Genomic DNA, 20,864 nt, shown 5'->3' on the forward strand with positions numbered 1-20,864 from the left:
AGTTGACTGAATCGTAAAGCTAAATAATCCTTGAACGAGACAAGGGCACCATACAACCTGCAGGGAAACAGGAGAAAAACCTCATAGGCTAAGAAAATGTCAGGGAAACAATGAAACTTAGACTACAATCCATCCACTCCCCTCATATAGTTATGGCTCAAAGAGGTAAAACAACTGGCAAGGCCAAAGACTTCGTCCCAAAACTTGGGTCATCTTCCTCAGGGGAAGGTGAGCTAGTGTGGCCTTCCCTGTAGTTAAGCGAGTCAGACCTTCGTCAGCAGGGGCCTACACATACGAAAGTGAAAAACCAGGCTACCAATTCCATAGGAGCTGGGGGAAAGGTAAGAGGAATAGGCCTATTAAAAGTCAACCTTTACAGACTTTTCAAAGAAAAAAATGTCTCAACATAACCACACTATTTTTCTTAGTTTTATTTCAATGTCACTTAATAACTACCACATTTTACATCCCAATAACTATTTTTCCAACCAGACTGACTGAAACAGCAGGGCCAGACCTGCTGGATTATTCCAACTATGTTTTCTCCCCAAAACTAAATGAAAACCTACTGATTGAAACTGATGTCAGAGCAGCACTAGGAAACAAATCAAATATCCAATATTCAGTTTAACTTTCCCTCATCTTTCTCTCTCCAATCCACTCTCCACCCAGCAGCCAGTGTGTTTTGTTCAAAATACAAATCTGATCATGCCACATCCCTGCTTAAAACTCTACAATGGCTTTTCCCATGGCAACTCCTGATAAAGACCAAAATGCAGAAAGCTCTAAGAATGCTGGCCTTCACGAACCCACTCAGCCTCCTCTCTTGCCCTGATACCCCACCCATCTGACTCCAGCTATGCATTAGCCCCAATAGGAGGCTGGCTCTCTCCCACCACAAGACTTAGATATTGCCATCCCTATGCCTAACTTCATTTCCTTATTTCTCTTTTCCTTCTGATGACAGCACAATTATTCTTATCCTCTCAGGGAATATTTCCCTGACCACTGTTATCTATCTTCACAACCCTCACTGTAGCAGTTACTGCCATTAAAATTTGCAGTAAATTATCTGTATGATTGTTTCATTAATGCCTGCTTCCTATAATCAATCATAAGCCCCATGAAGGTAGCAGCCATGTCTGTTTTGACTCACCACTGTTATCTCTAACACCCAGCAGATGAATATTCATTGAATCATGAGCTTAATTAAAGAAGCAGCAAACAAATGATGGAACAAAAGAAAGGATTACCTTTCAAAACACAGCACAGAGATTAAAGGAAAGTTTAAGTCACTCCCTTCTTAGCCCAAGCTTTCAAATATATGTGCTTTCACAAAGGAAATGATGGGAAAATATATACCTTTCACAAAAGGCTAGGAAAATAATACCAAGATGGTTCATTCATACTTCAGTCTTCTAATTAAAAAAGCTACTCACTTTTCATTCAACACTTAAAGTCACTCTTTTCATTGCAACGACTCAAGTATTTGAGGATACTTTAGCAATGAGCAGGTCACTACTGCCTAAAATCACTAACACTACTACCACCATCATTAAAGAGAGAGTTATATTTTTTTCTATCTAAAAACTTTCCCATATTTCATGCAATGGAAACAAGTAAGCAGGGGTAGAAAGACTGATATCAGACAAAACAGACTTTAGAACAAAGTCTATAATAAAAGACAAAGGATGGCATTACATAATAATAAAGAGATCATTATAAGAAAAGAATGTAATACTTATTAACATATATGCACCTAATACAGGAACACTTAAATATATAAAGCAAATATTAACAGACACAAAGGGAGATATGATAATAATACAATAACACTCGATTGACATGAGTGGACAGATCATCCAGACCAAAAAATCAATAAGGGAACAGCAGTCTTAAATACCACATTGGACGTAATGAGTATCTGAAAGACATTCCATGCAAAACACCAAAATCCCATTCTTCTTAGTGCATTTAGAATGTTCTCCAGGATAGATCACATGCTAGGCCACAAAACAAGTCTTAAAGCTCTGGCAAGATACAAACCCAACCAAGCAATCTTTCTAACCAGAACAGTGTGACACAAGAAATCAAATACATGGGGAAGGAGGTGGGAGGTATATTCAAGTGGGAGGGGACATGGGTAAACCTACGGCTGATTCATGTTGATGTTTGGCAGAAACCAACACAATACAACTTTCCAAAATCTACAGAAAGCAGTAAAAGCAGTTTTAAGAGGGAAATTTATAGTGATACAGGCCTTACTCAAGAAAACAACCTACTCTACACATAAAGGAATTAGAAAAAGAATTACAAAGCCCAAAGTCATAAGGAAAGAAATAGTAAAGATCAGAGAAAATATTGAGTGAAACAGAGACAAACACAGACACACAAACCAATGAAACCAAAAGCTGGTTTTGGGGTTTTTTTTTTTTTGGTTAAAGAAAAATAAAATTGATAAACTTTCAGCCAGGCTCACTACCAAGAGAGAATCCAAATAAAAAATTAAAATGAAAAAATAACAATCCATAACACAGAGATACCAAAAAATCTTAACAGAATACTAAAAGTAGTTGTATACTAACAAATTAGATAACCTAGTAGAATGGACAAATTTCTAGAAACATACAACCTTCAAAGACTGAATTAAGAAAAATCAGACAATTTCAACAGTGAAACTGAATCTGTAAAAAAAAAAAAAAACTTTCCACAAAAAAAAAAGTTCAAGACATGATGGCTTCACAGAACTCTACCAAATATATCAAGAAGAAAGAGCTAATACCTATCCTTCTCAAATTATTCCAAAAACTGAAAAGAATGGAACACTCCCAAATGGATTCTATGAGGACACCATTACCCTGATAACAAAACCAGAAAAAGACACTACAAAAAAAGAAAATTATAAGCTAATATCTCTGATGAATATAGATGCAAAATATCCTCACAAAGTATTAGCAAATCAAATTCAACAATATAAATAGGATCACACACCATGATTAAGTGGAATTTATTCCACGGATGCAAGGATGGTTTAATATCCATAAGTCAATGTGATATACCACATTAACAAAAGGAAGGATAAAATTCACATGATCACCTCAATAGATGCAAAAAAATATATTTGACAAAATTCAACATCTACTCAATATAAAAAAATCTCAGCAAAAGTGGATAAAGAAACATATCTCAACATAATTAAGGCCATTTATGATAAATCCTCAGCCAATGATTAAAGCTGAAAGCTTCTGTAAAATTAGTGACAAGAATGTTCACTCTTGCTACTTCTATTTAACATAGTATTGTAAATCCTAGTCACAGCAATTAGACAAGAAAGAGAAATAAAAGGACTCTAAATTGGAAGGAAAGAGGTAAAACTGTTACTACCTGCAGGTGACATGATACAATACATAGAAAACCCTAACATCTCAACACCAATAAAACATTAGAACTAATAAATGAATTCAGTCAAGTTGCAGGAAAGAAGATATCTCTATTGCTTTTCTATACACTAATAATGAACTATCAGACAGAGAAAGTAAGAAAATAAACTCATTTAAAATCACACCAGTCTCCATTTAATAAGGACACCAGTCATACTGAATGACTGGTCCTTTCTACCCCAGTATCTCAGCAACAGCCCTGTTTTTAAACAAACACATTCTGAAGTACTGGGCATTAAGATGTTAACATATGAATGTGGGGGGGGGGGGGGGGGCACCTGAACACAAGACAGTGCCATACCTCCAGTCCAAATACAGTTGAGGGGGTTACTTTCAAGATGGCAGAAGAGTAAGATGAGACCACCTTCCTCCAGACAAACACATCAAAACTACATCTGCATATGAACAACTCCTTCAAAACACATTCTGAACCCTGGTAGAGAAACCCAGACTTCACAGCTCATCTTCACAGAATGAGGCAGGGTAAAAGATAAAAGAAAAAAAGAGACAAAGGAATTTGGGACGAGGACCTGGGCCTTGGGGAGGGAGCATAAAGAAGGAAAGGTTTCCACACACATGGAAACCCCCTCTCAAGTACAAACTAGGAGAACTTCGGAGCGTCAGAGGGGAGTGCAACAGCAGGTGCTTAAAAGGCAAAACAGAATTCAGCACAGAGATCAGTGCTGACCAGCACTTCCCAGCCTGAAACATATGTCTACATGGCCACTGGTGAGAGGAGGCTGGGTACTGAGGGTTAAGTTTCAGGGGTCAGGTTCCAGGAAGAGGACTGGAGCTGACTGCTGTGAAGATACTCTGAAGAGGGTAGTATAGCAAAGCTGAGAATCCAGGGAAAAGCCTGAACCTGCTGGAGAAGCAAGGGATCACTGTCACAGGGACACAATAGCTCTGCCAGCACAAAGACAGGAGGACTTGGTCTTGGCAGGTGTTACAGATGGGAGAAGCCATGGCTATGAACTGCAATCCCAGAGGTAGAAATGTTGACTACCTGCCACCGAAGAAGAGCACCAGAGGCAGGACTAGCCACGACTTCAATCTGTAATCCCAGAGGAGGAATGCAGGCCACTTGGCCACCACCAAGAATACCAGGGCCAATGGAAAAGACATCACTGCAGTCCCAAACCACCAAACTATGAGCAAGCACAGGTCATTATCCACACATTCCTGGGAGCCTATGCAGATATGCTCTGCCAAGGGACCCACGACATGGGGCCAATTGCCCTGAGGGAGCGCATGACCTGCCTCAGAATGGCAAATTCCCCCAGGAATCAGCAACAGCAGGCACATCCCAAAAACCCCAATTGTGTCTCTCGCACCCCTCCATCTCCTCAGCCCGAGTAAACAGCTGAACCCTAGTAAGTAGCAACTTTCGGCCCCTCTCATACGGGCAGGAAACCGTCACAGGAGGGCAGCCTACAAGCAGAGGTGGGTCCAAAATCAAAGCTGAGCACCAGGGGCTGTGTGATCTAAGAGGAAAGGAATTCCTCCCTCCAGCCACAGGTACAGCAGATTAAATCCCCAGGATTAGTTTGAGCCTGTGGACTTTGGGGCCAATTGTAGACTTTGGAAGCAACTACAAGCTGCCGTAAGACCAGATCCAACTCTGAGTTGACCCCACAGCACCCACAGCAGGTCCAGAGAACTTCCTAGAAACACTGGAGAGTTCCTGAGTTGGCAGATTGGCGGGAACTCACTGTGTGATGAGGACAGTGGAGGACAATCCTCTTACTACTCTTACTTACTCTCTCTCTGTATATATAAATAATTTTTCTTCTTCATACTGTTCCACTGTTAACTCGTTTTCATTATTCCTTTAATTTTGGTTTTACTTATTCCTCTTTTAAATGTGTCTATTTTAAAATCATTTTATTTCTATTTTTACAGTACTCTCATGATATTGCATTTTTACCCATGTTTTTGGTTTGGTATTTTTGCTAGTCTAATTGTAAGTATTTGCTTTCACTTATGGATTTATTGGCTTAACTGTTCTCTTTCATTTTTTGGTTCCTGTTTACATTCTTTTTTCTCTCTCTCCCCTGTTCTCCTTGTGAGTGTGTGTTTATGAGTGTGTGAGTTTATTTAGCTATTTCTTTGACCATTTCTCACAGGATTTTGTCTGTCTGTTCCTTGTATGATTGTTGACTTCCTTTTGTTTTATTTTGTTTTCTTTTTTCTCTTCTTTCTTTTCTAAGTCCCTTTCTTTCTTCTTCTCTTCTGTGCTGTGCAGCTTGCAGAGTCCTAGTGCTACAGTAAGGCATTGGTTCTGGACCTCGAAAATGGGAGACCCAAATCCAGGATGTTGGACCACCAGAGAACCCCCAACCCCATGGAATATTAATTGGCAAGAGCTCTCCCAAAGGTTTCCATCTCAACACTAAGACCATGGCCCACCCAAAAGCCAGCAAGCTCCAAAGCCAGATGCCTCATATCAAATCATTACCAAAACAGGAACACAACCCTGCCCATTAGCAGATAGGCTTCCCACAGACATACCAAGCCCACAGATATCCCAAAACACAACAATGGAAACAGCACTGCCCTTCAGAGAGAGAGTATCCAGCTCAAAGCACTAGAACACAGGAACTAGTTCACTCAACCAGGAAACCTTCACAAAAGCAGAATAAGTGAGGAAGAAGAATGAGTAAGTGAATGAATGAATAAGTCATCTGGGAGACAGAATAGTGTAAATAACTGAAGCATAGCAGAATAAAGAAAACCAAATGAAAAGAAAAGAAGACAGTCTCAGAAACCTCTAGGACAACATTAAATGCACCAACATTTGAACTAGAGGGATACCAGAAGAAGACAAAAGAAAAGAGAATGAAAAAATATCTGAGGAGATAATAGTCTAAAAGTTCCCTAACATGGGAAAGGAAAATAGCCACCCAAGTCCAGGAAGCTCAGAGAGTCCCATACAGGATAAACCCGAAGAGAAACATGCCAAGACACATATTAATCACATTCACAAAAACTAAACACAAAGAAAAAATATTAAAGCAGAAAAGTAAAAGCAATAAATAACATATAAGGGGATCCCCTTAAGAATAACAGCAGATATTTCAACCAAACTCTGCAGGCCAAAATGGAGTGATAGGATATACTTAAAGTGATGAAGGGAAAAAATCTACAACCAAGATTACTGTACCCAACGATGATCTCATGCAAATTAGATGAACAAATCATAAGTTTTACAGATAACCAAAAGTTAAGAAAATTCAGCACCACCACATCAGCTTTAAAACAATGCTAAAGGAACTTCTCTAGAGAGGAAACACAAGAAAAAGAAAATACAAAAAACAACCCAAAACAATAGTGTAAGGTAAAAGGATCAAATATATCATTACCTTAAATGTAAACGGATTAAATGTTCCAACCAAATGACACAGACTGGCTGAATGGAAACAGAAACAAGAACTATATGCTGTCTACAAGAGACCCACTTCAGAGCTGGGGTCACATACAGACTGAAAGTGAGGGACTGAAAAGATTCCATGCAAAAGGAAAACAAAAGACAACATAGCATCAATACTTGCAGCAGATAAAACAGACTTTTAAACAAAGATCAATACAAGAGACAAGGAAGGACACTACATAATCATCAGGAATCAAGCAAAGAAGAAATAGGAGCACCACAATACATTAAAGCAAATACTAACAACTATAAAAGGGGAAGTAAGACAGTAACACAATAATACTAGGGGACTTTAATGCCCCACTCACACCAATGGAGATTATCCAGACAGGAAATTAATAAGGGAACACAAACATTAAATGACACATTGGACCACTTAGACTGAATTGACATCTACAAGAATTTCATCTGAGAATAATAGAATTCACTTTATTCTCAAGTGTACATGGAACACTCTCCAGGACAGATTACATCTTGGATCACAAATCAAGTCTGGCTAAATGAAAAAAAAACTGAAATTATATCCAGCATTTTTTCTGACTACTATGCTGTAGGGTTAAATATCAACTAGAGTAAATAAACTGTAAAACACAAACACATGGAGGCTAAACAATATGCTTCTGAATAACCAAGCGATCACTGAAGACATCAGAGGAAATCAAAAAGTACCTGGAAACAAATGACCATGAAACCATAACAACTGAAAACCTGTGAAGGCAGTGCTGAGAGGGACATTCACAGCAATACAGGCCTACTTCAAGAAACAAGAGAAACATCAAATAGACAACCTAACCTTGCACCTATAGGAACAAAAAAAATAAAAAAACCTCCCTTTTAATAGAAGGGGAAAAATCATGAACATTAGAGCAGAAATAAATGAAAAAGAAATGAAGGAGACAATATCAAAGGTCACTAAAACTAAAATGCGATTCTTTCAGAAGATAAACAAAACTGACAATCTATTATCCAGACTCATCAAGAAAAAAAGGGAGAAGACTCAAATCAATAAAATTAAAAGTTAAAAAGAAGTTACGACAACACAGAAATACAAAAGATCATAAGAGACTACTACAAGCAATAAAATGGACAACATGGAAGAAATGGACATATTATCAGAAAAGTATATTCCTCCAAGACTGAATCAGGTGGTCGTGGTGGTTTAGTCGCGAAGTCGTGTCTGACTCTTGCAACCCCATGGACAGTAGCCTGCCAGGTTCCTCTTTCCATGGGATTCTCCAGGCAAGAATAATGGAGCCGGTTGTCATTTCCTACTCCAGACTGAATCAGGAAGAAACAGAAATACGAAAAGATGAATCACAAGCACTGAAATTGAATCTATCGTCAAAAATCTTCCAACAAACAAAAGCCCAGGGCCAGATGGCTTCACTACAGAAAATAACAGAGGAAGGAAAACTCCCAAACTCATTCTATGAGGCCACCACCATCCTGATGACCAAAACCAGACAAAGATACCATAAAAATATTATAGGCCAGCATCACTGATGAACATAGGTGCAAAAACCCTCAACAAAATTCCTGCAAACAGAATCCAACAACATGTTAAAAGGATCATACAACATGATCAAGTGGAGTTTATCCCATGCATCCAAGGATTTGTCAATATACACAAATCAATCAACGTGATACACCATATGAACAAACTGAAAGATAAAAAACACATGATCATCTCAATACATGTCGGAAAAGCTTTTGATAAAATTCAACAAGCATTTATGATTAAAAAAAATTTTTCAGAAAACTGGCACAGAAGGAACCTACCTCAATACAATAAAGACCATATAAAACAAATCCACAAAAACATTATTCTCAATGGTGAAAAACTGAAAGCATTTCCTCTAAGATTAGGAACAAGACAAGGGTGCCCACTCTCACCAGTATTATTCAATATAGTTTTGAAAAGTCCTAGACACAGCAATCAGAGAAGAAAAAGAAATAAAGGGAATCTGTATTGGAAAAGAAGAAGAACTCTCATTGTTTGCATGTGACATGACACTACACATAGAAAAACCCCAAGTTTGCAACCAGAAAACTACCAGAGCTAATCAATGAATACAGTAAAGTCTCAGGATATAAAACTAATACAGAGAAATCCCTTGCATTTCTGTATACTAACAATGAAAAATCAGAAAGAGAAATTAAGGAAACAATTCCATTCACCACTGCAACAAAAGAGTAAACTAGTAATACACCTACCTAAAGAGACAAAAGATCTATATCCAGAAAACTGTAAGACACTGATGAAAGAAATCAAAGATGATACAAACAGATGGAGAGATATACCATGTTGTTGGACTGGAAGAATCAATATTATGAAAATGACTGTACTTCTTAAAGCAATCCAGATACACTGCAATCTCTATCAAAACGCCAATGGTATTTTTCACAGAACTAAAACAAAAAATTTCACAAGTTATACGGAAACACAGAAGACCCCAAATTGCCAGAGCAATCTTACCACAGGAAAATGGAGCTAGAGGAATCAAGCTTCCTGACTTCAGCCTATACTACAAAGATACAGCCATTAAGACAGTATGGTACTGGAACAAAAACAGAAATACAAACTAATGGAACAAAATAGTAAGCCCAGAGATAAAGCTACACAACTATGGGCACCCAATCTTTGATAAAAATGGCATTAATATAACAGTGGATTAAAGTTTCTTCAATAAGTGGTGCTGAGAAAACTGAACAGCTACATATAAAAGAATGAAATTAGAACACTTCCTAATACCATATACAAAAATAAACTCAAAATGTATTCAAGACTTAAATGTAAGGTCAAAAACTATACAGTTCTTAGAGGAAAACATAGGCAGTGCATGCTTTGACATAAATCATAGCAAGATCCTCTTTGACCCACCTCCTAGGGTAATGGAAATAAAAACAAAAATAAACAATGGGACCTAATTAAACTTAAAATCTTTTGCATAGCCAAGGAAACAATAAATAAGATTAAAATCAACCCTCAGAATGGGAGAGAATAATTACAAATGAAGCAACTGACAAAAGATTAATCTCCAAAATATATAAGCAGCTCATTATCAGAAAAACAAACAGCCCAGTCAAAAAGTAGGCAGAAGGCCTAAACAGACATTTCTCCAAAGAAGACATATATATGGCCAATAAACACTTGAAAAGATGCTCAACATCACTCATTATTAGAAAAATGCAAATCAAAACTACAATGAGGTTACATTACCTTACACCAATCTGAATGACCATCATCAAAAAAAACTAGAAACAATAAACGCTGCAGAGGATGCGGAGAAAAGAGAAGTCTCTTGAACTGTTGGTGGGAATGCAAATTGACACAGCCACTATGGAGAGAGATATGAAGATTACTGTAAAACTAGGAATAAAACTACCATATGACCCATCCATACCACTACTGGGCATATACCCTCAGAAAACTGTAATTCAAAAAGACTCATGTGCCCCCATGTTCACTGCAGCACCATCTACAGTAGCCAGGACATGGAAGCAATCTAGATAAGACGTGGTACATATATTTAATGGAATACTATTCAGCCATAAAAAAAAAAACAAATTTGAGTCAGCCATAGTGAGATGGATGAACCTAGAGCCTGTTATACAGAGTGAATTAAATCAGAAAGAAAAAAACAAATATCATATATCAACACATATATATGGAATCTAGAAAAACAGTACTGATGAAGAACCTATTTATAGAGAAGAAAAGGGGATGCAGACGTAGAGAACAGACTGGCAGACACAGTGGGAGAAGGAGAGAGGGCAAATTGGCAAAGCAGCACTGACATATATACAGTATTATGCCTAAGATATATAACTAGTGGGAAGCTGCTGTATTAAAGATGGCCCAGCCTGGTTGGTGCTCTATGACAATCTAGAAGGCTGGACTGAAGGTTTGAGAGAGGCTCAAGAGGGAGGGTACACATATATATGTGTATATACATAATATATATGATTATGACTGAATCTCATTGATGTACCACAAAGACCACCTCAAGATTGAAAAGCAATTATCTTTATTTTTAAAGATAAAAATAAATTAATTAAATAAAATCACACCAAAAAAATAAAATGCCTAAGAATAAACTTAACTAAGAAGGTGAAAAGGTTATACTCTGAAAATTATAAAATACTGACAAAACAAAAAGAAATAGATGATACAAAGAAATAAAAGATATCCCATGTACATAAGTTTTGAAGAATTAATATTGTTAAAATGTTCACATCATCAAAAGCAATCTTAATTCAATCCCTATCAAAATACTCATGACATTTTTCACAGAACTAGAGTATATAATCCTAAAATTTACATGGAACCACAAAAGACCCTGCACAGCCAAAGCACTCTTGAGGAAAAAAAAAGAACAAAACAGGAAGTATCACACTCCCTGACTAAAAGGTTATCATCATCAAAACAGCATGGTACTAACACAAAATCAGACACATAGATCAATGGAACAGAAGAAAGAGTCCAGAAATAAAGTCGTGCATCTGTGGTCAATCTACAACAAAGGAGGGAGGAATACACAAAGTATAAAAACCAGTCTCTTCCACAAGTGGTGCTGGGAAAACTGAACAGTTAACATGTAAGAGAATGAGATTAGAACAGTTTCTCACACTTCATACAAAAATAAACTAAAAAACAGAGACCCCAAACCATAAAACTTCTAGGAAAAAACATAGGCAGGACACTCTTTGACACAAATTGTAGAAATATTTTTTGGATCTGTTTTCTAAGGCAAAGGAAACAAAAGCAAAAATAAACAAATGGGATCTAATTTTACTTAAAAGCTTCTGCACAGCAAAAGAAATCATTGACATAATGATAAGACAACCTGCTGAATGGGAGAACATATTTGCAAATGATACATCTGATAAACTGTTATCATTTATATAAATACGTAAACAGCTCATACAATATCAAAAACCTGATTAAAAAATGAGCAGAAAGTCTGAATAGATTTTCCAAAGAAGATATACAGATGGTCAAAAGACACATGAAAAGATGCTAAACATCTGTAATTTTCATAGAAAAGCAAACCAAAACCACAATGAGATATCATTTCACACCTGTAAAAATGGCTACCACCAAAAAGTCTACAAATAACAAATGTTGGCAAAGATGTGGAAAAAAGGAAACACTCCTACACTGTTGGTAGGAATATAACTTGATACAGTCACTATAAACACCACTATGGAGGTTTCTCAAAAACTTGAAAATAGAACTACCAACAAGTCCACTCCTGGGTACACATCTGAAGAAAATGAAAACACTAATTTGAAAATGCATGCATTTGAATGTTCACAGCAGTATTACTCATAATAACCAAGACACAGAAGCAACTAAAGTGTCCATAACAGTTGAATGAATAAAGATATGTTTTATCTATACAATGGAATACTGGATAGTGGTGATATATATGTGTGTGCTCAGTCACGTTCAACTCTTTGCAACCCTCTTTGTACCCCACCAGGCTCCTCCATCCATGGGATTTTCCTGGCAAAAATTCCGGACAGGGTTGCCATTTCCTCCTCCAGGGATCTTCCCAACCCAGGGATCAAACCATGTCTTTTGCACTGCAGGAGGAATCTTTACTACTGAGCCACCAGGGAAGACCCCACAATGGACTACTACTCAGTCAAATAAAAGAATGAGATTCTGCCATTGACAACAACTTGGATGGACCTAGAGGGTATTATATAAGCTAAGGGAAGTAAGTCAGACAAAGAAAAATATTCTACATGGTTGGAAAAGACTCTGATGCTGGGAGTCATTGGGGGCAGGAGGAGAAGGGGCAACAGAGGATGAGATGGCTGGATGGCATCACTGACTCGATGGACATGAATCTGAGTGAACTCCGGGAGCTGGTGATGGACAGGGAGGCCTGGTGTGCTGCAACTCATGGGGTCGCAAAGAGTCGGACACGACTAAGCGACTGGACTGAACTGAACTTATATGTGGAATCTAAAAAAGAAAACAAACTAGTGAATATAGCAAAACAAAAACAGATTCAGGTACAGAGAACAGACTGGTGGTTACCAGTGAGGAAAAGGAGGGGAGAGAAGGGACTGAGGTAGGGTATGAGAAGTATAAACTAGTATGTATAAAATGGCTAGAAATGCAAAAAAGCAAAATGGCTGTCTGGGGAGGCCTTACAAATAGCTGTGAAAAGAAGAGAAGTGAAAAGCAAAGGAGAAAAGGAAAGATATAAACATCTGAATGCAGAGTTCCAAAGAATAGCAAGAAGAGATAAGAAAGCCTTCCTCAGCAATCAATACAAAGAAATAGAGGAAAACAACAGAATGGGAAAGACTAGAGATCTCTTCAAGAAAATTAGAGATACCAAGGGAACATTTCATGCAAAGATGGGCTCGATAAAGGACAGAAATGTTATGGACCTAACAGAAGCAGAAGATATGAAGAAAAGGCGGCAAGAATACACAGAAGAACTGTACAAAAAAGATTTTCATGACCCAGATAATCACGATGGTGTGATCACTGACCTAGAGCCAGACATCCTGGAATGTGAAGTCAAGTGGGCCTTAGAAAGCATCACTACGATCAAAGCTAGTGGAGGTGATGGAATTTCCAGTTGAGCTATTTCAAATCCTGAAAGATGATGCTGTGAAAGTGCTGCACTTATTTGCCAGCAAATTTGAAAAACTCAGCAGTGGCCACAGGACTGGAAAAGGTCAGTTTTTATTCCAATCCCAAAGAAAGGCAATGCCAAAGAATGCTCAAACTACCACACAATTGCACTCATCTCACACGCTAGTAAAGTAATGCTCAAAATTCTCCAAGCCAGGCTTCAGCAATACATGAACCGTGAACTTTCAGTTGTTCAAGCTGGTTTTAGAAAAGGCAGAGGAACCAGAAACCAAATTGCCAACATCTGCTGAATCATCGAAAAAGCAAGAGAGTTCCAGAAAAACATCTATTTCTGCTTTATTGACTATGTCAAAGCCTTTGACTGTGTGGATCACAAGAAACTGTGGAAAATTCTAAAAGAGATGGGAATACCAGACCACCTGACCTGCCTCTTGAGAAATTTGTATGCAGGTCAGGAAGCAACGGTTAGAACTGGACATGGAACAACAAATTGGTTCCAAATAGGAAAAGGAGTATGTCAAGGCTGTATATTGTCACCCTGCTTCTTTAATTTACATGCAGAGTACATCATGAGAAACACTGGGCTGGAAGAAACACAAGCTGGAATCAGATTGCTGGGAGAAATATCAATAACCTCAGATATGCAGATGACACCATCCTTATGGCAGAAAGTGAAGAGGAACTAAAAAACCTCTTGATGAAAGTGAAAGTGGAGAGTGAAAAAGTTGGCTTAAAACTCAACATTCAGAAAACGAAGATCATGGCATCTGGTCCCATCACTTCATGGGAAATAGATGGGGAAACAGTGGAAACAGTGTCAGACTTTATTTTGGGGGGCTCCAAAATCATTGCAGATGGTGACTGCAGCAATGAAATTAAAAGACACTTACTCCTTGAAGAAAAGTTATGACCAACCTAGATAGCATATTGAAAAGCACAGACATTACTTTGCCAACAAAGGTCCGTCTAGTCAAGGCTATGGTTTTTCCAGTGGTCATGTATGGATGTGAGAGTTGAACTGTGAAGAAAGCTGAATGCCGAAGAATTGATGCCTTTGAACTGTGGTGTTGGAGAAGACTCTTGAGAGTCCCATGGGATTGCAAGGAGAGCCAACCAGTCCATTCTAAAGGAGATCAGCCCTGGGATTTCTTTGGAAGGAATGATGCTAAAGCTGAAACTCCAGTACTTTGGCCACCTCATGCGAAGAGTTGACTCATTGGAAAAGACTCTGATGCTGGGAGGGATTGGGGGCAGGAGGAGAAGGGGACGACAGAGGATGAGATGGCTGGTTGGCATCACTGACTCGATGGACGTGAGTCTCAGTGAACTCTGGGAGTTGGTGATGGACAGGGAGGCCTGGCGTGCTGCGATTCTTGGGGTCGCAAAGAGTCGGACACAACTGAGCGACTGAACTGAACTGAACTGAACATATTGTACAGCACAGGGAAATACAGTCATTACTCTGTAGACTTTAAATGGAGTATAAACTATAAAACTGTTGAGTGTCTATGTTGTACACCTGAAACTAATAACATAAACCAACCATTCAATTTAGAAAATTTTAATAAAAGTTTTCTTTTCATATGTTTTGCAATGATAAGTTAAAAACCCTAGACTAGCCAATCCAACAGAAATATAATGCAAGTCAGAATTTTCTAGTAATCCCATTTAAAAATAAACAACTGAAATTAATTTAATAAAATTAAGTAGAATTCTATTTAACTCAAAATATCCAATATTATAGAATAATAAAAATCATTTCTAAATGTAGTATTTTTAAAACTTATATTTTACATTTTTTTTTGTAATAAGTCTTGAAAATCCATTATGTATTTTCCATTTACAGAATATCAAACAGACTAGCCAAATATGACTAGTGGCTACCATATTGGACAGAGCAGCCTTATACCATTCACACTTCTGATAAATTACTTGCTCTTTTTCCTCCTTTAAAAACTTGCAGAAAAAGCTTTAAATGTTCTCTGTAGCAAACAAAGCAATCATGAGGGACAGGGAATATATTCACTATGTGCTATATGCTAAGTTGCTTCAGTCAGTCTGATTCTGTGCAATCCTATGAACTGCAGAATGGCAGGCTCCTCTGACCATGGGATTCTCCAGACAAGAATACTGGAGTGGGTTGCCATTTCCTTATTCAGGGGATCTTCCTGACCCAGGGATTAAACCCACATCTCTTAAGTCTCCTGCAATGGCAGGCAGGTTCTTTACTACTAGCACCACCTGGCTACCCCTATACACAACTGAAAAATAAAAGTATGTTAAATAATACCTTCTTAGTTCATTCATGACTTTAAAAGCTTTCTTCATATGCCAAGGATTCACTGTCACCGGGCAGTGTTTTTCAGTATTATCATCTTTTGAATCGAGAGACTTCTGATGACCCTGATTTGTGCATCTGTTCATAAGAGAAAATAACAAAACACAGAAAAAGATCTTATTAAAGATAGTTTAGTTCAGACTTATCAGGTTACGAGATATAATGATCACACCTCTCCCCCACTTACTTAGAGGAAGTCTCACAGTATATTCCAACATAGGACTAAACGACAATTCAGAACCCTTTCTGATGGTCACTGTGATTTTAACAAAAAAAGTAGGTAATTACCTCCCTGGTGTCAAAACTCTCTCAAAGATGAGCACAGAAAATTCAGTAAAATGGTTCAGCAGATACCTTCAAAAGAAATGCTGAGAAATGATCTTCCCTGTTGGAAATTAACCTGCTTTTTACATTCTGCAGTAGGCCTATTTACAAACCAAGATAGGAACTGGTTCATATTTTATACATATTTCAGAAGCTTAGAATCTGAACTGAACTTTGTTCTCTATTGCAAGGTTATTTACCACATATATTTCAGACCTATGTTAATTCTTTACTGAGTACTAACTTATAGGCAGCCTTTGTACTCTATTTTTTTTTCATTGTTTCTTTAATCCTCATAACTCTGTAAGCTAATTACTATTATTATCACCAAAAAACATAAAAAGAGACTGAGGCAGAAAATAATTTGGGCAACTTGGTAAATGGTAGAGCTGGATAAGAGTGTGGCCAGTTTGACTCTCAAGTCCATTCTTTTCACTAATGTTAGATACCATTTCCTGCATTAAGCAGTGGATAGTTAATTCCATAGTTATATGGAATTTGTTAAGAGTACAAAGCTATTAGTATGGCTGTGTAAATTATTATTTCAAGATCTGGGAACCAAAAAAATTAACAAATGAAATCAGGGTGCCATTGTGGGGAGGGTTAACCACATATGGGCAGACACAAGGAACTTTTTGAGATGGTTGCACAGATCTAGAAATTTACTAACAATTATAATGGCTGAATTTTACAGTATGTAAATTATAGCTTAATATGTATGTAAATATTAGCTTAATAAAGCTATTAAATAAAAAAATTAGGATACTAAATTAAGCCCCAAAAAATACATTCTTGTATATACATCACACACAGAACAAAAGGCAAACATCATTAGTATTGCACCATTTCTCTTCATGCCACTTCTTTTCCTAACGATAATTCATTCTTTAAATATTATTTTATTACTTCAGCATCTAATTTTTGGCACTATGTACCGAGCACTATTCTAGGCACTAGGCCCTAGGAACCTTTCAATAAACAAAACAAAAATTCCTGTCTTCATGGAATTTGTAGCTGGGGGCGGGGGCGAGGGGGTGGGGGTGGTGGGATAATGATATACACAACAGACCAGTAAACAGCATGTTAGAAAATAAGAACTATGGAAAAAAGAAAATGTGTCGGGTAAAGAGAGTCAGGAATATGGGGGTGATGGAACTTATAGTATTTAACAGGGTGATCAGGGCAGGCTGAATTGAGAACTGAGATTAGAACAAGGACCAGGAGGTGGGAAATGGCCAAGACAGAAGAAATAACTAGAGCAAAAAGGCCACTATGCACCTCATGTGTTCCAGGATGTGAGAGCAGGGCTGGAGAATGGAGCCCAGATTGTGTGTCTACTCCAAGGCCTCGTATATGTGTGTGTGTGTGTGTGTCTACTCCGAGGCCTCATATATGTGTGTGAACACACAGAGGGATGAGTTACACCTGGCCTAAGAGAAAGAGCTAGTAACTCTAGAAGCCAAGAGAGAAAGAGCATCTAGATCTGACAGAGGAAAGTGGGAACACTCCTAATAGTATAAGACCTATTCTCATAATGCCATTTCTACCACTACTTCATTAAGACAACAGTAGGAAAAGGGAAAATTACGTAGATAGATACAACCTACACAAACTTTCTTACCATGTAACACTGAATACCCACATACGTAGCAAGTTGACGATATTTATATATGCTTCAAGTTTAATTACTTAAGCTTACAACAGAGGGAAAATACAATATTGAGGACTGGCAAAACTATCACATAAGGCCTTTCAATGCTCACAATGGAAACAAAAGCAACTCTGCCATACAAAAAATATCATTAAGAGTCATGAGTATTTATATTTGCTAAGAAATTGGAATTAAAACTTACTGCATTAAAGAATTCACTTTAAAACACATACCATTCAACAACCAATGTCTATATTGCTGTTTTCTTAAAGCTATTTTTAGCTCTTGCTTTTCTAATGTACTCCAGAAACTCTGCAAAGAAAAGATTCTATTCAAAAGCTTAAAGGAATAACACTGCTTCTTTTAAGTATTGTCTGTATTGAAAGTCCCTTTCAAATGAAGAACCCTGCCAGAGGTCTACATTTCTGACACTAAACTCCTTTCCACAATTTTCTAATTCCTATTTGATTTTGTGTCAGATGGTCTCTGGTTCAGAAGCAGAACTGAGTAACAGAAAACAACACAACATGTCTAAAACTACAAATGCAGAAGAGGAACATCCACTAGGAAGCAGTCAAATAGGAGGGAAAGGTTTACCTTTTAAGTTACATTATAAGTGCAGTTGGAGTAGGAAATAACAACCCATTCCAGTATTCTTGCCTGGGAAATTTCCATGGACAGAGGAGCCTGGCAGGCTACAGTCAGTTCAGTTCAGTTGCTCAGTCATGTCCGACTCTTTGCAACCCCATGAATTGCAGCACGCCAGGCTTCCCTGTCCATCACCAACTCCTGGAGTTCACTCAAACTCACGTCCATTGAGTCAGTGATGCCATCCAGCCATCTCATCCTCTGTCATCCCCTTCTCCTCCTGCCCCCAATCCCTCCCAGCATCAGAGGTTTTTCCAATGAGTCAACTCTTTACATGAAGTGGCCAAAGTACTAGAGTTTCAGCTTTAGCATCATTCCTTCCAAAGAAATCCCAGGGCTGATCTTCAGAATGGACTGGCTGGATCTCCTTGCAGTCCAAGGGACTCTCAAGAGTCTTCTCCAACACAATTCAAAAGCATCAAATCTTCAGCACTCAGCTTTCTTCACAGTTCAACTCTCACATCCATACATGACCACTGGAAAAACCATAGCCTTGACTAGACAGACATTTGTTGGCAAAGTAATGTCTCTGCTTTTCAATATGCTATCTAGGTTGGTTATAACTTTCCTTCCAAGGAGTAAGCGTCTTTTAATTTCATTGCTGAAGTCACCATCTGCAGTGATTTTGGAGCCCAAAAAAATAAAGTCAATGGGGTCACAAAGAATCGGACACAACTGAGCACACACACAGAAGTGCAGTTACACCTTCTCCCTGCTTCCCTTGAGAAGCAAAGTGCTAACCTTTTCTAGAAAAGCTCCTCACTTATGAAAACCTTTAAAGTATCTAAAGGAGATACTTTTGCAAAGTTCTTTCACTTTTAAGTCTTTCCCCCAACTCTACATCCCATAACCAGTGTTAAAATTACCCAGCAGCCTGTTGTTACAACACATACTCCACAGTTGTTGAGGTCTCAAGGGTTTGGATCCCAGAACACTTCTAACAGGCAATCCTGAAGCCTTCCTTCCACGACTAACTCTTCTACAAACTCCCAGTTGTAGGCAAGCTTGGCTTCTCAGACCACCTTTCTAACTCTGCTTAAGAACATACTACTACCAATAACTGATTCTCAGCGAGGAGGCCAATAAAGACTTTTATATGGGTTGTCTCCTTCAAACAGTCAGGATTCCACAATCAAGCAAAGGTTTAAGCCTACTGCAAAAATTTTGAGGAAATCTGTGAAATAACATAGTTTCCTTAGATGCATATTATTTGTTCTGGAATAGCACTTTCCAGGGAGAAGGAAATGGCAACCCACTCCAGTATTCTTGCCTGGAGAATCCCATGGACAGATGAGCCTGGTGGGCTGTTGTCCATAGGGTCGCACAGAATTGGACATGACTGAAGCGACTTAGCGGCAGCAGCAGCATTTTCCAATGGAGGATGGAGGGGACAGAAGGACTACATGACCCAAGCAATTTTTCTAAACTACACATAATCATCCTTCTTCCTGTGAAGATTCAGGCAAGTCCCTTTTACAGGTCTAAGTATACCAGAATGACAGCATCTCCAGGAATAGAGGTGAAAGGCAGCTATGTATAATTAAAAAAAAGGGGGTGGGGGGAGTGATGTAATATGCTCCACCACCCACTTACCTCCCACCACAGGACAATCATCTCAGATTGAGAACAAACACATTAGCAAACAGTGGTTGTTTACGCTTTCAAGGTTTTTTTGGTGGAAATAAGGCTGTAAGTCATGTGAGTGATGCAGCTGAAAAATTTAACAGGGGACCAGACATTTTCACATTCAAGACAAACATTCAGCTCCTGGGTGGCCACTATCTTTGCTCTTTCCTTTGCCTGTTCGCCTCAAAAGCTGCAAGATTCCCCTGCCTACAATGTCACCCACCATTACTCACAAATTTCTGCCAAGTTCACGTCAGAAGCTATTGTTTTCAAAGTCACCATCCATGCTGTACCGCTATGAAGCTTGTCCATTACTTTAAATCTCTTCTATTTTCTCTGCTGTCTTCTAAGTACACTTGGATTCAGAAGCTGATTACCGTAAGAACACTGCTCCCATAACAAGTCCAGGATATGAGAAGTAGAGACGCAACCGTAACTCTCATTTTAACATATGTTATGCCACCTATAGTTTCCCAACAAAATACCCTCACATCCTTCACCTCACCCAAATAACCACCATGTTACTTAGAGTCTGTAAAAGTGGAAGGCCTTCTCCACCGGAAACATTTTGGTTTGTGGTAGAGTTGTGCTTTCAGATTTTGCAATTAGGTACAGGCAAAAAAACATGCTCTGCAAATTTCCTTCAAGTGCTTAGAATTTAAACTTTTATTAGGTACACACCCAGCAGACTATCCATAATCTATGAACATATGCTCGTATTATCAAATAATGTTAACATCTGCCCTACAGACATCTAAGAACTTGAGTTAGACCTTCAGGACGGA

General features: G+C 38.2%; 1 protein-coding gene across 4 annotated transcripts in view; it reads right to left on the reverse strand.

The window, feature by feature from the left end:
• KLHL2 (kelch like family member 2) overlaps positions 1 to 20,864 on the reverse strand; it is a 164,368-nt gene that overhangs the window by 135,117 nt on the left and 8,387 nt on the right. The window contains exon 2 of one of the 4 annotated variants that reach the window (XM_006073200.3): positions 15,783 to 15,908. The exons of 2 other annotated variants lie outside the window; for them this stretch is intronic. In XM_006073200.3, the coding sequence (XP_006073262.1) occupies positions 15,783 to 15,908 (126 nt within the window). Of the gene's footprint in view, positions 1 to 15,782; positions 15,909 to 20,864 lie in introns of those variants that run through there. One more of the 4 variants, XM_025268235.2, reaches the window with a different exon arrangement.

This window comes from Bubalus bubalis, chromosome 17, assembly GCF_019923935.1.
Source record: "Bubalus bubalis isolate 160015118507 breed Murrah chromosome 17, NDDB_SH_1, whole genome shotgun sequence".
NCBI classification, from domain to species: Eukaryota; Metazoa; Chordata; class Mammalia; order Artiodactyla; family Bovidae; genus Bubalus; species Bubalus bubalis.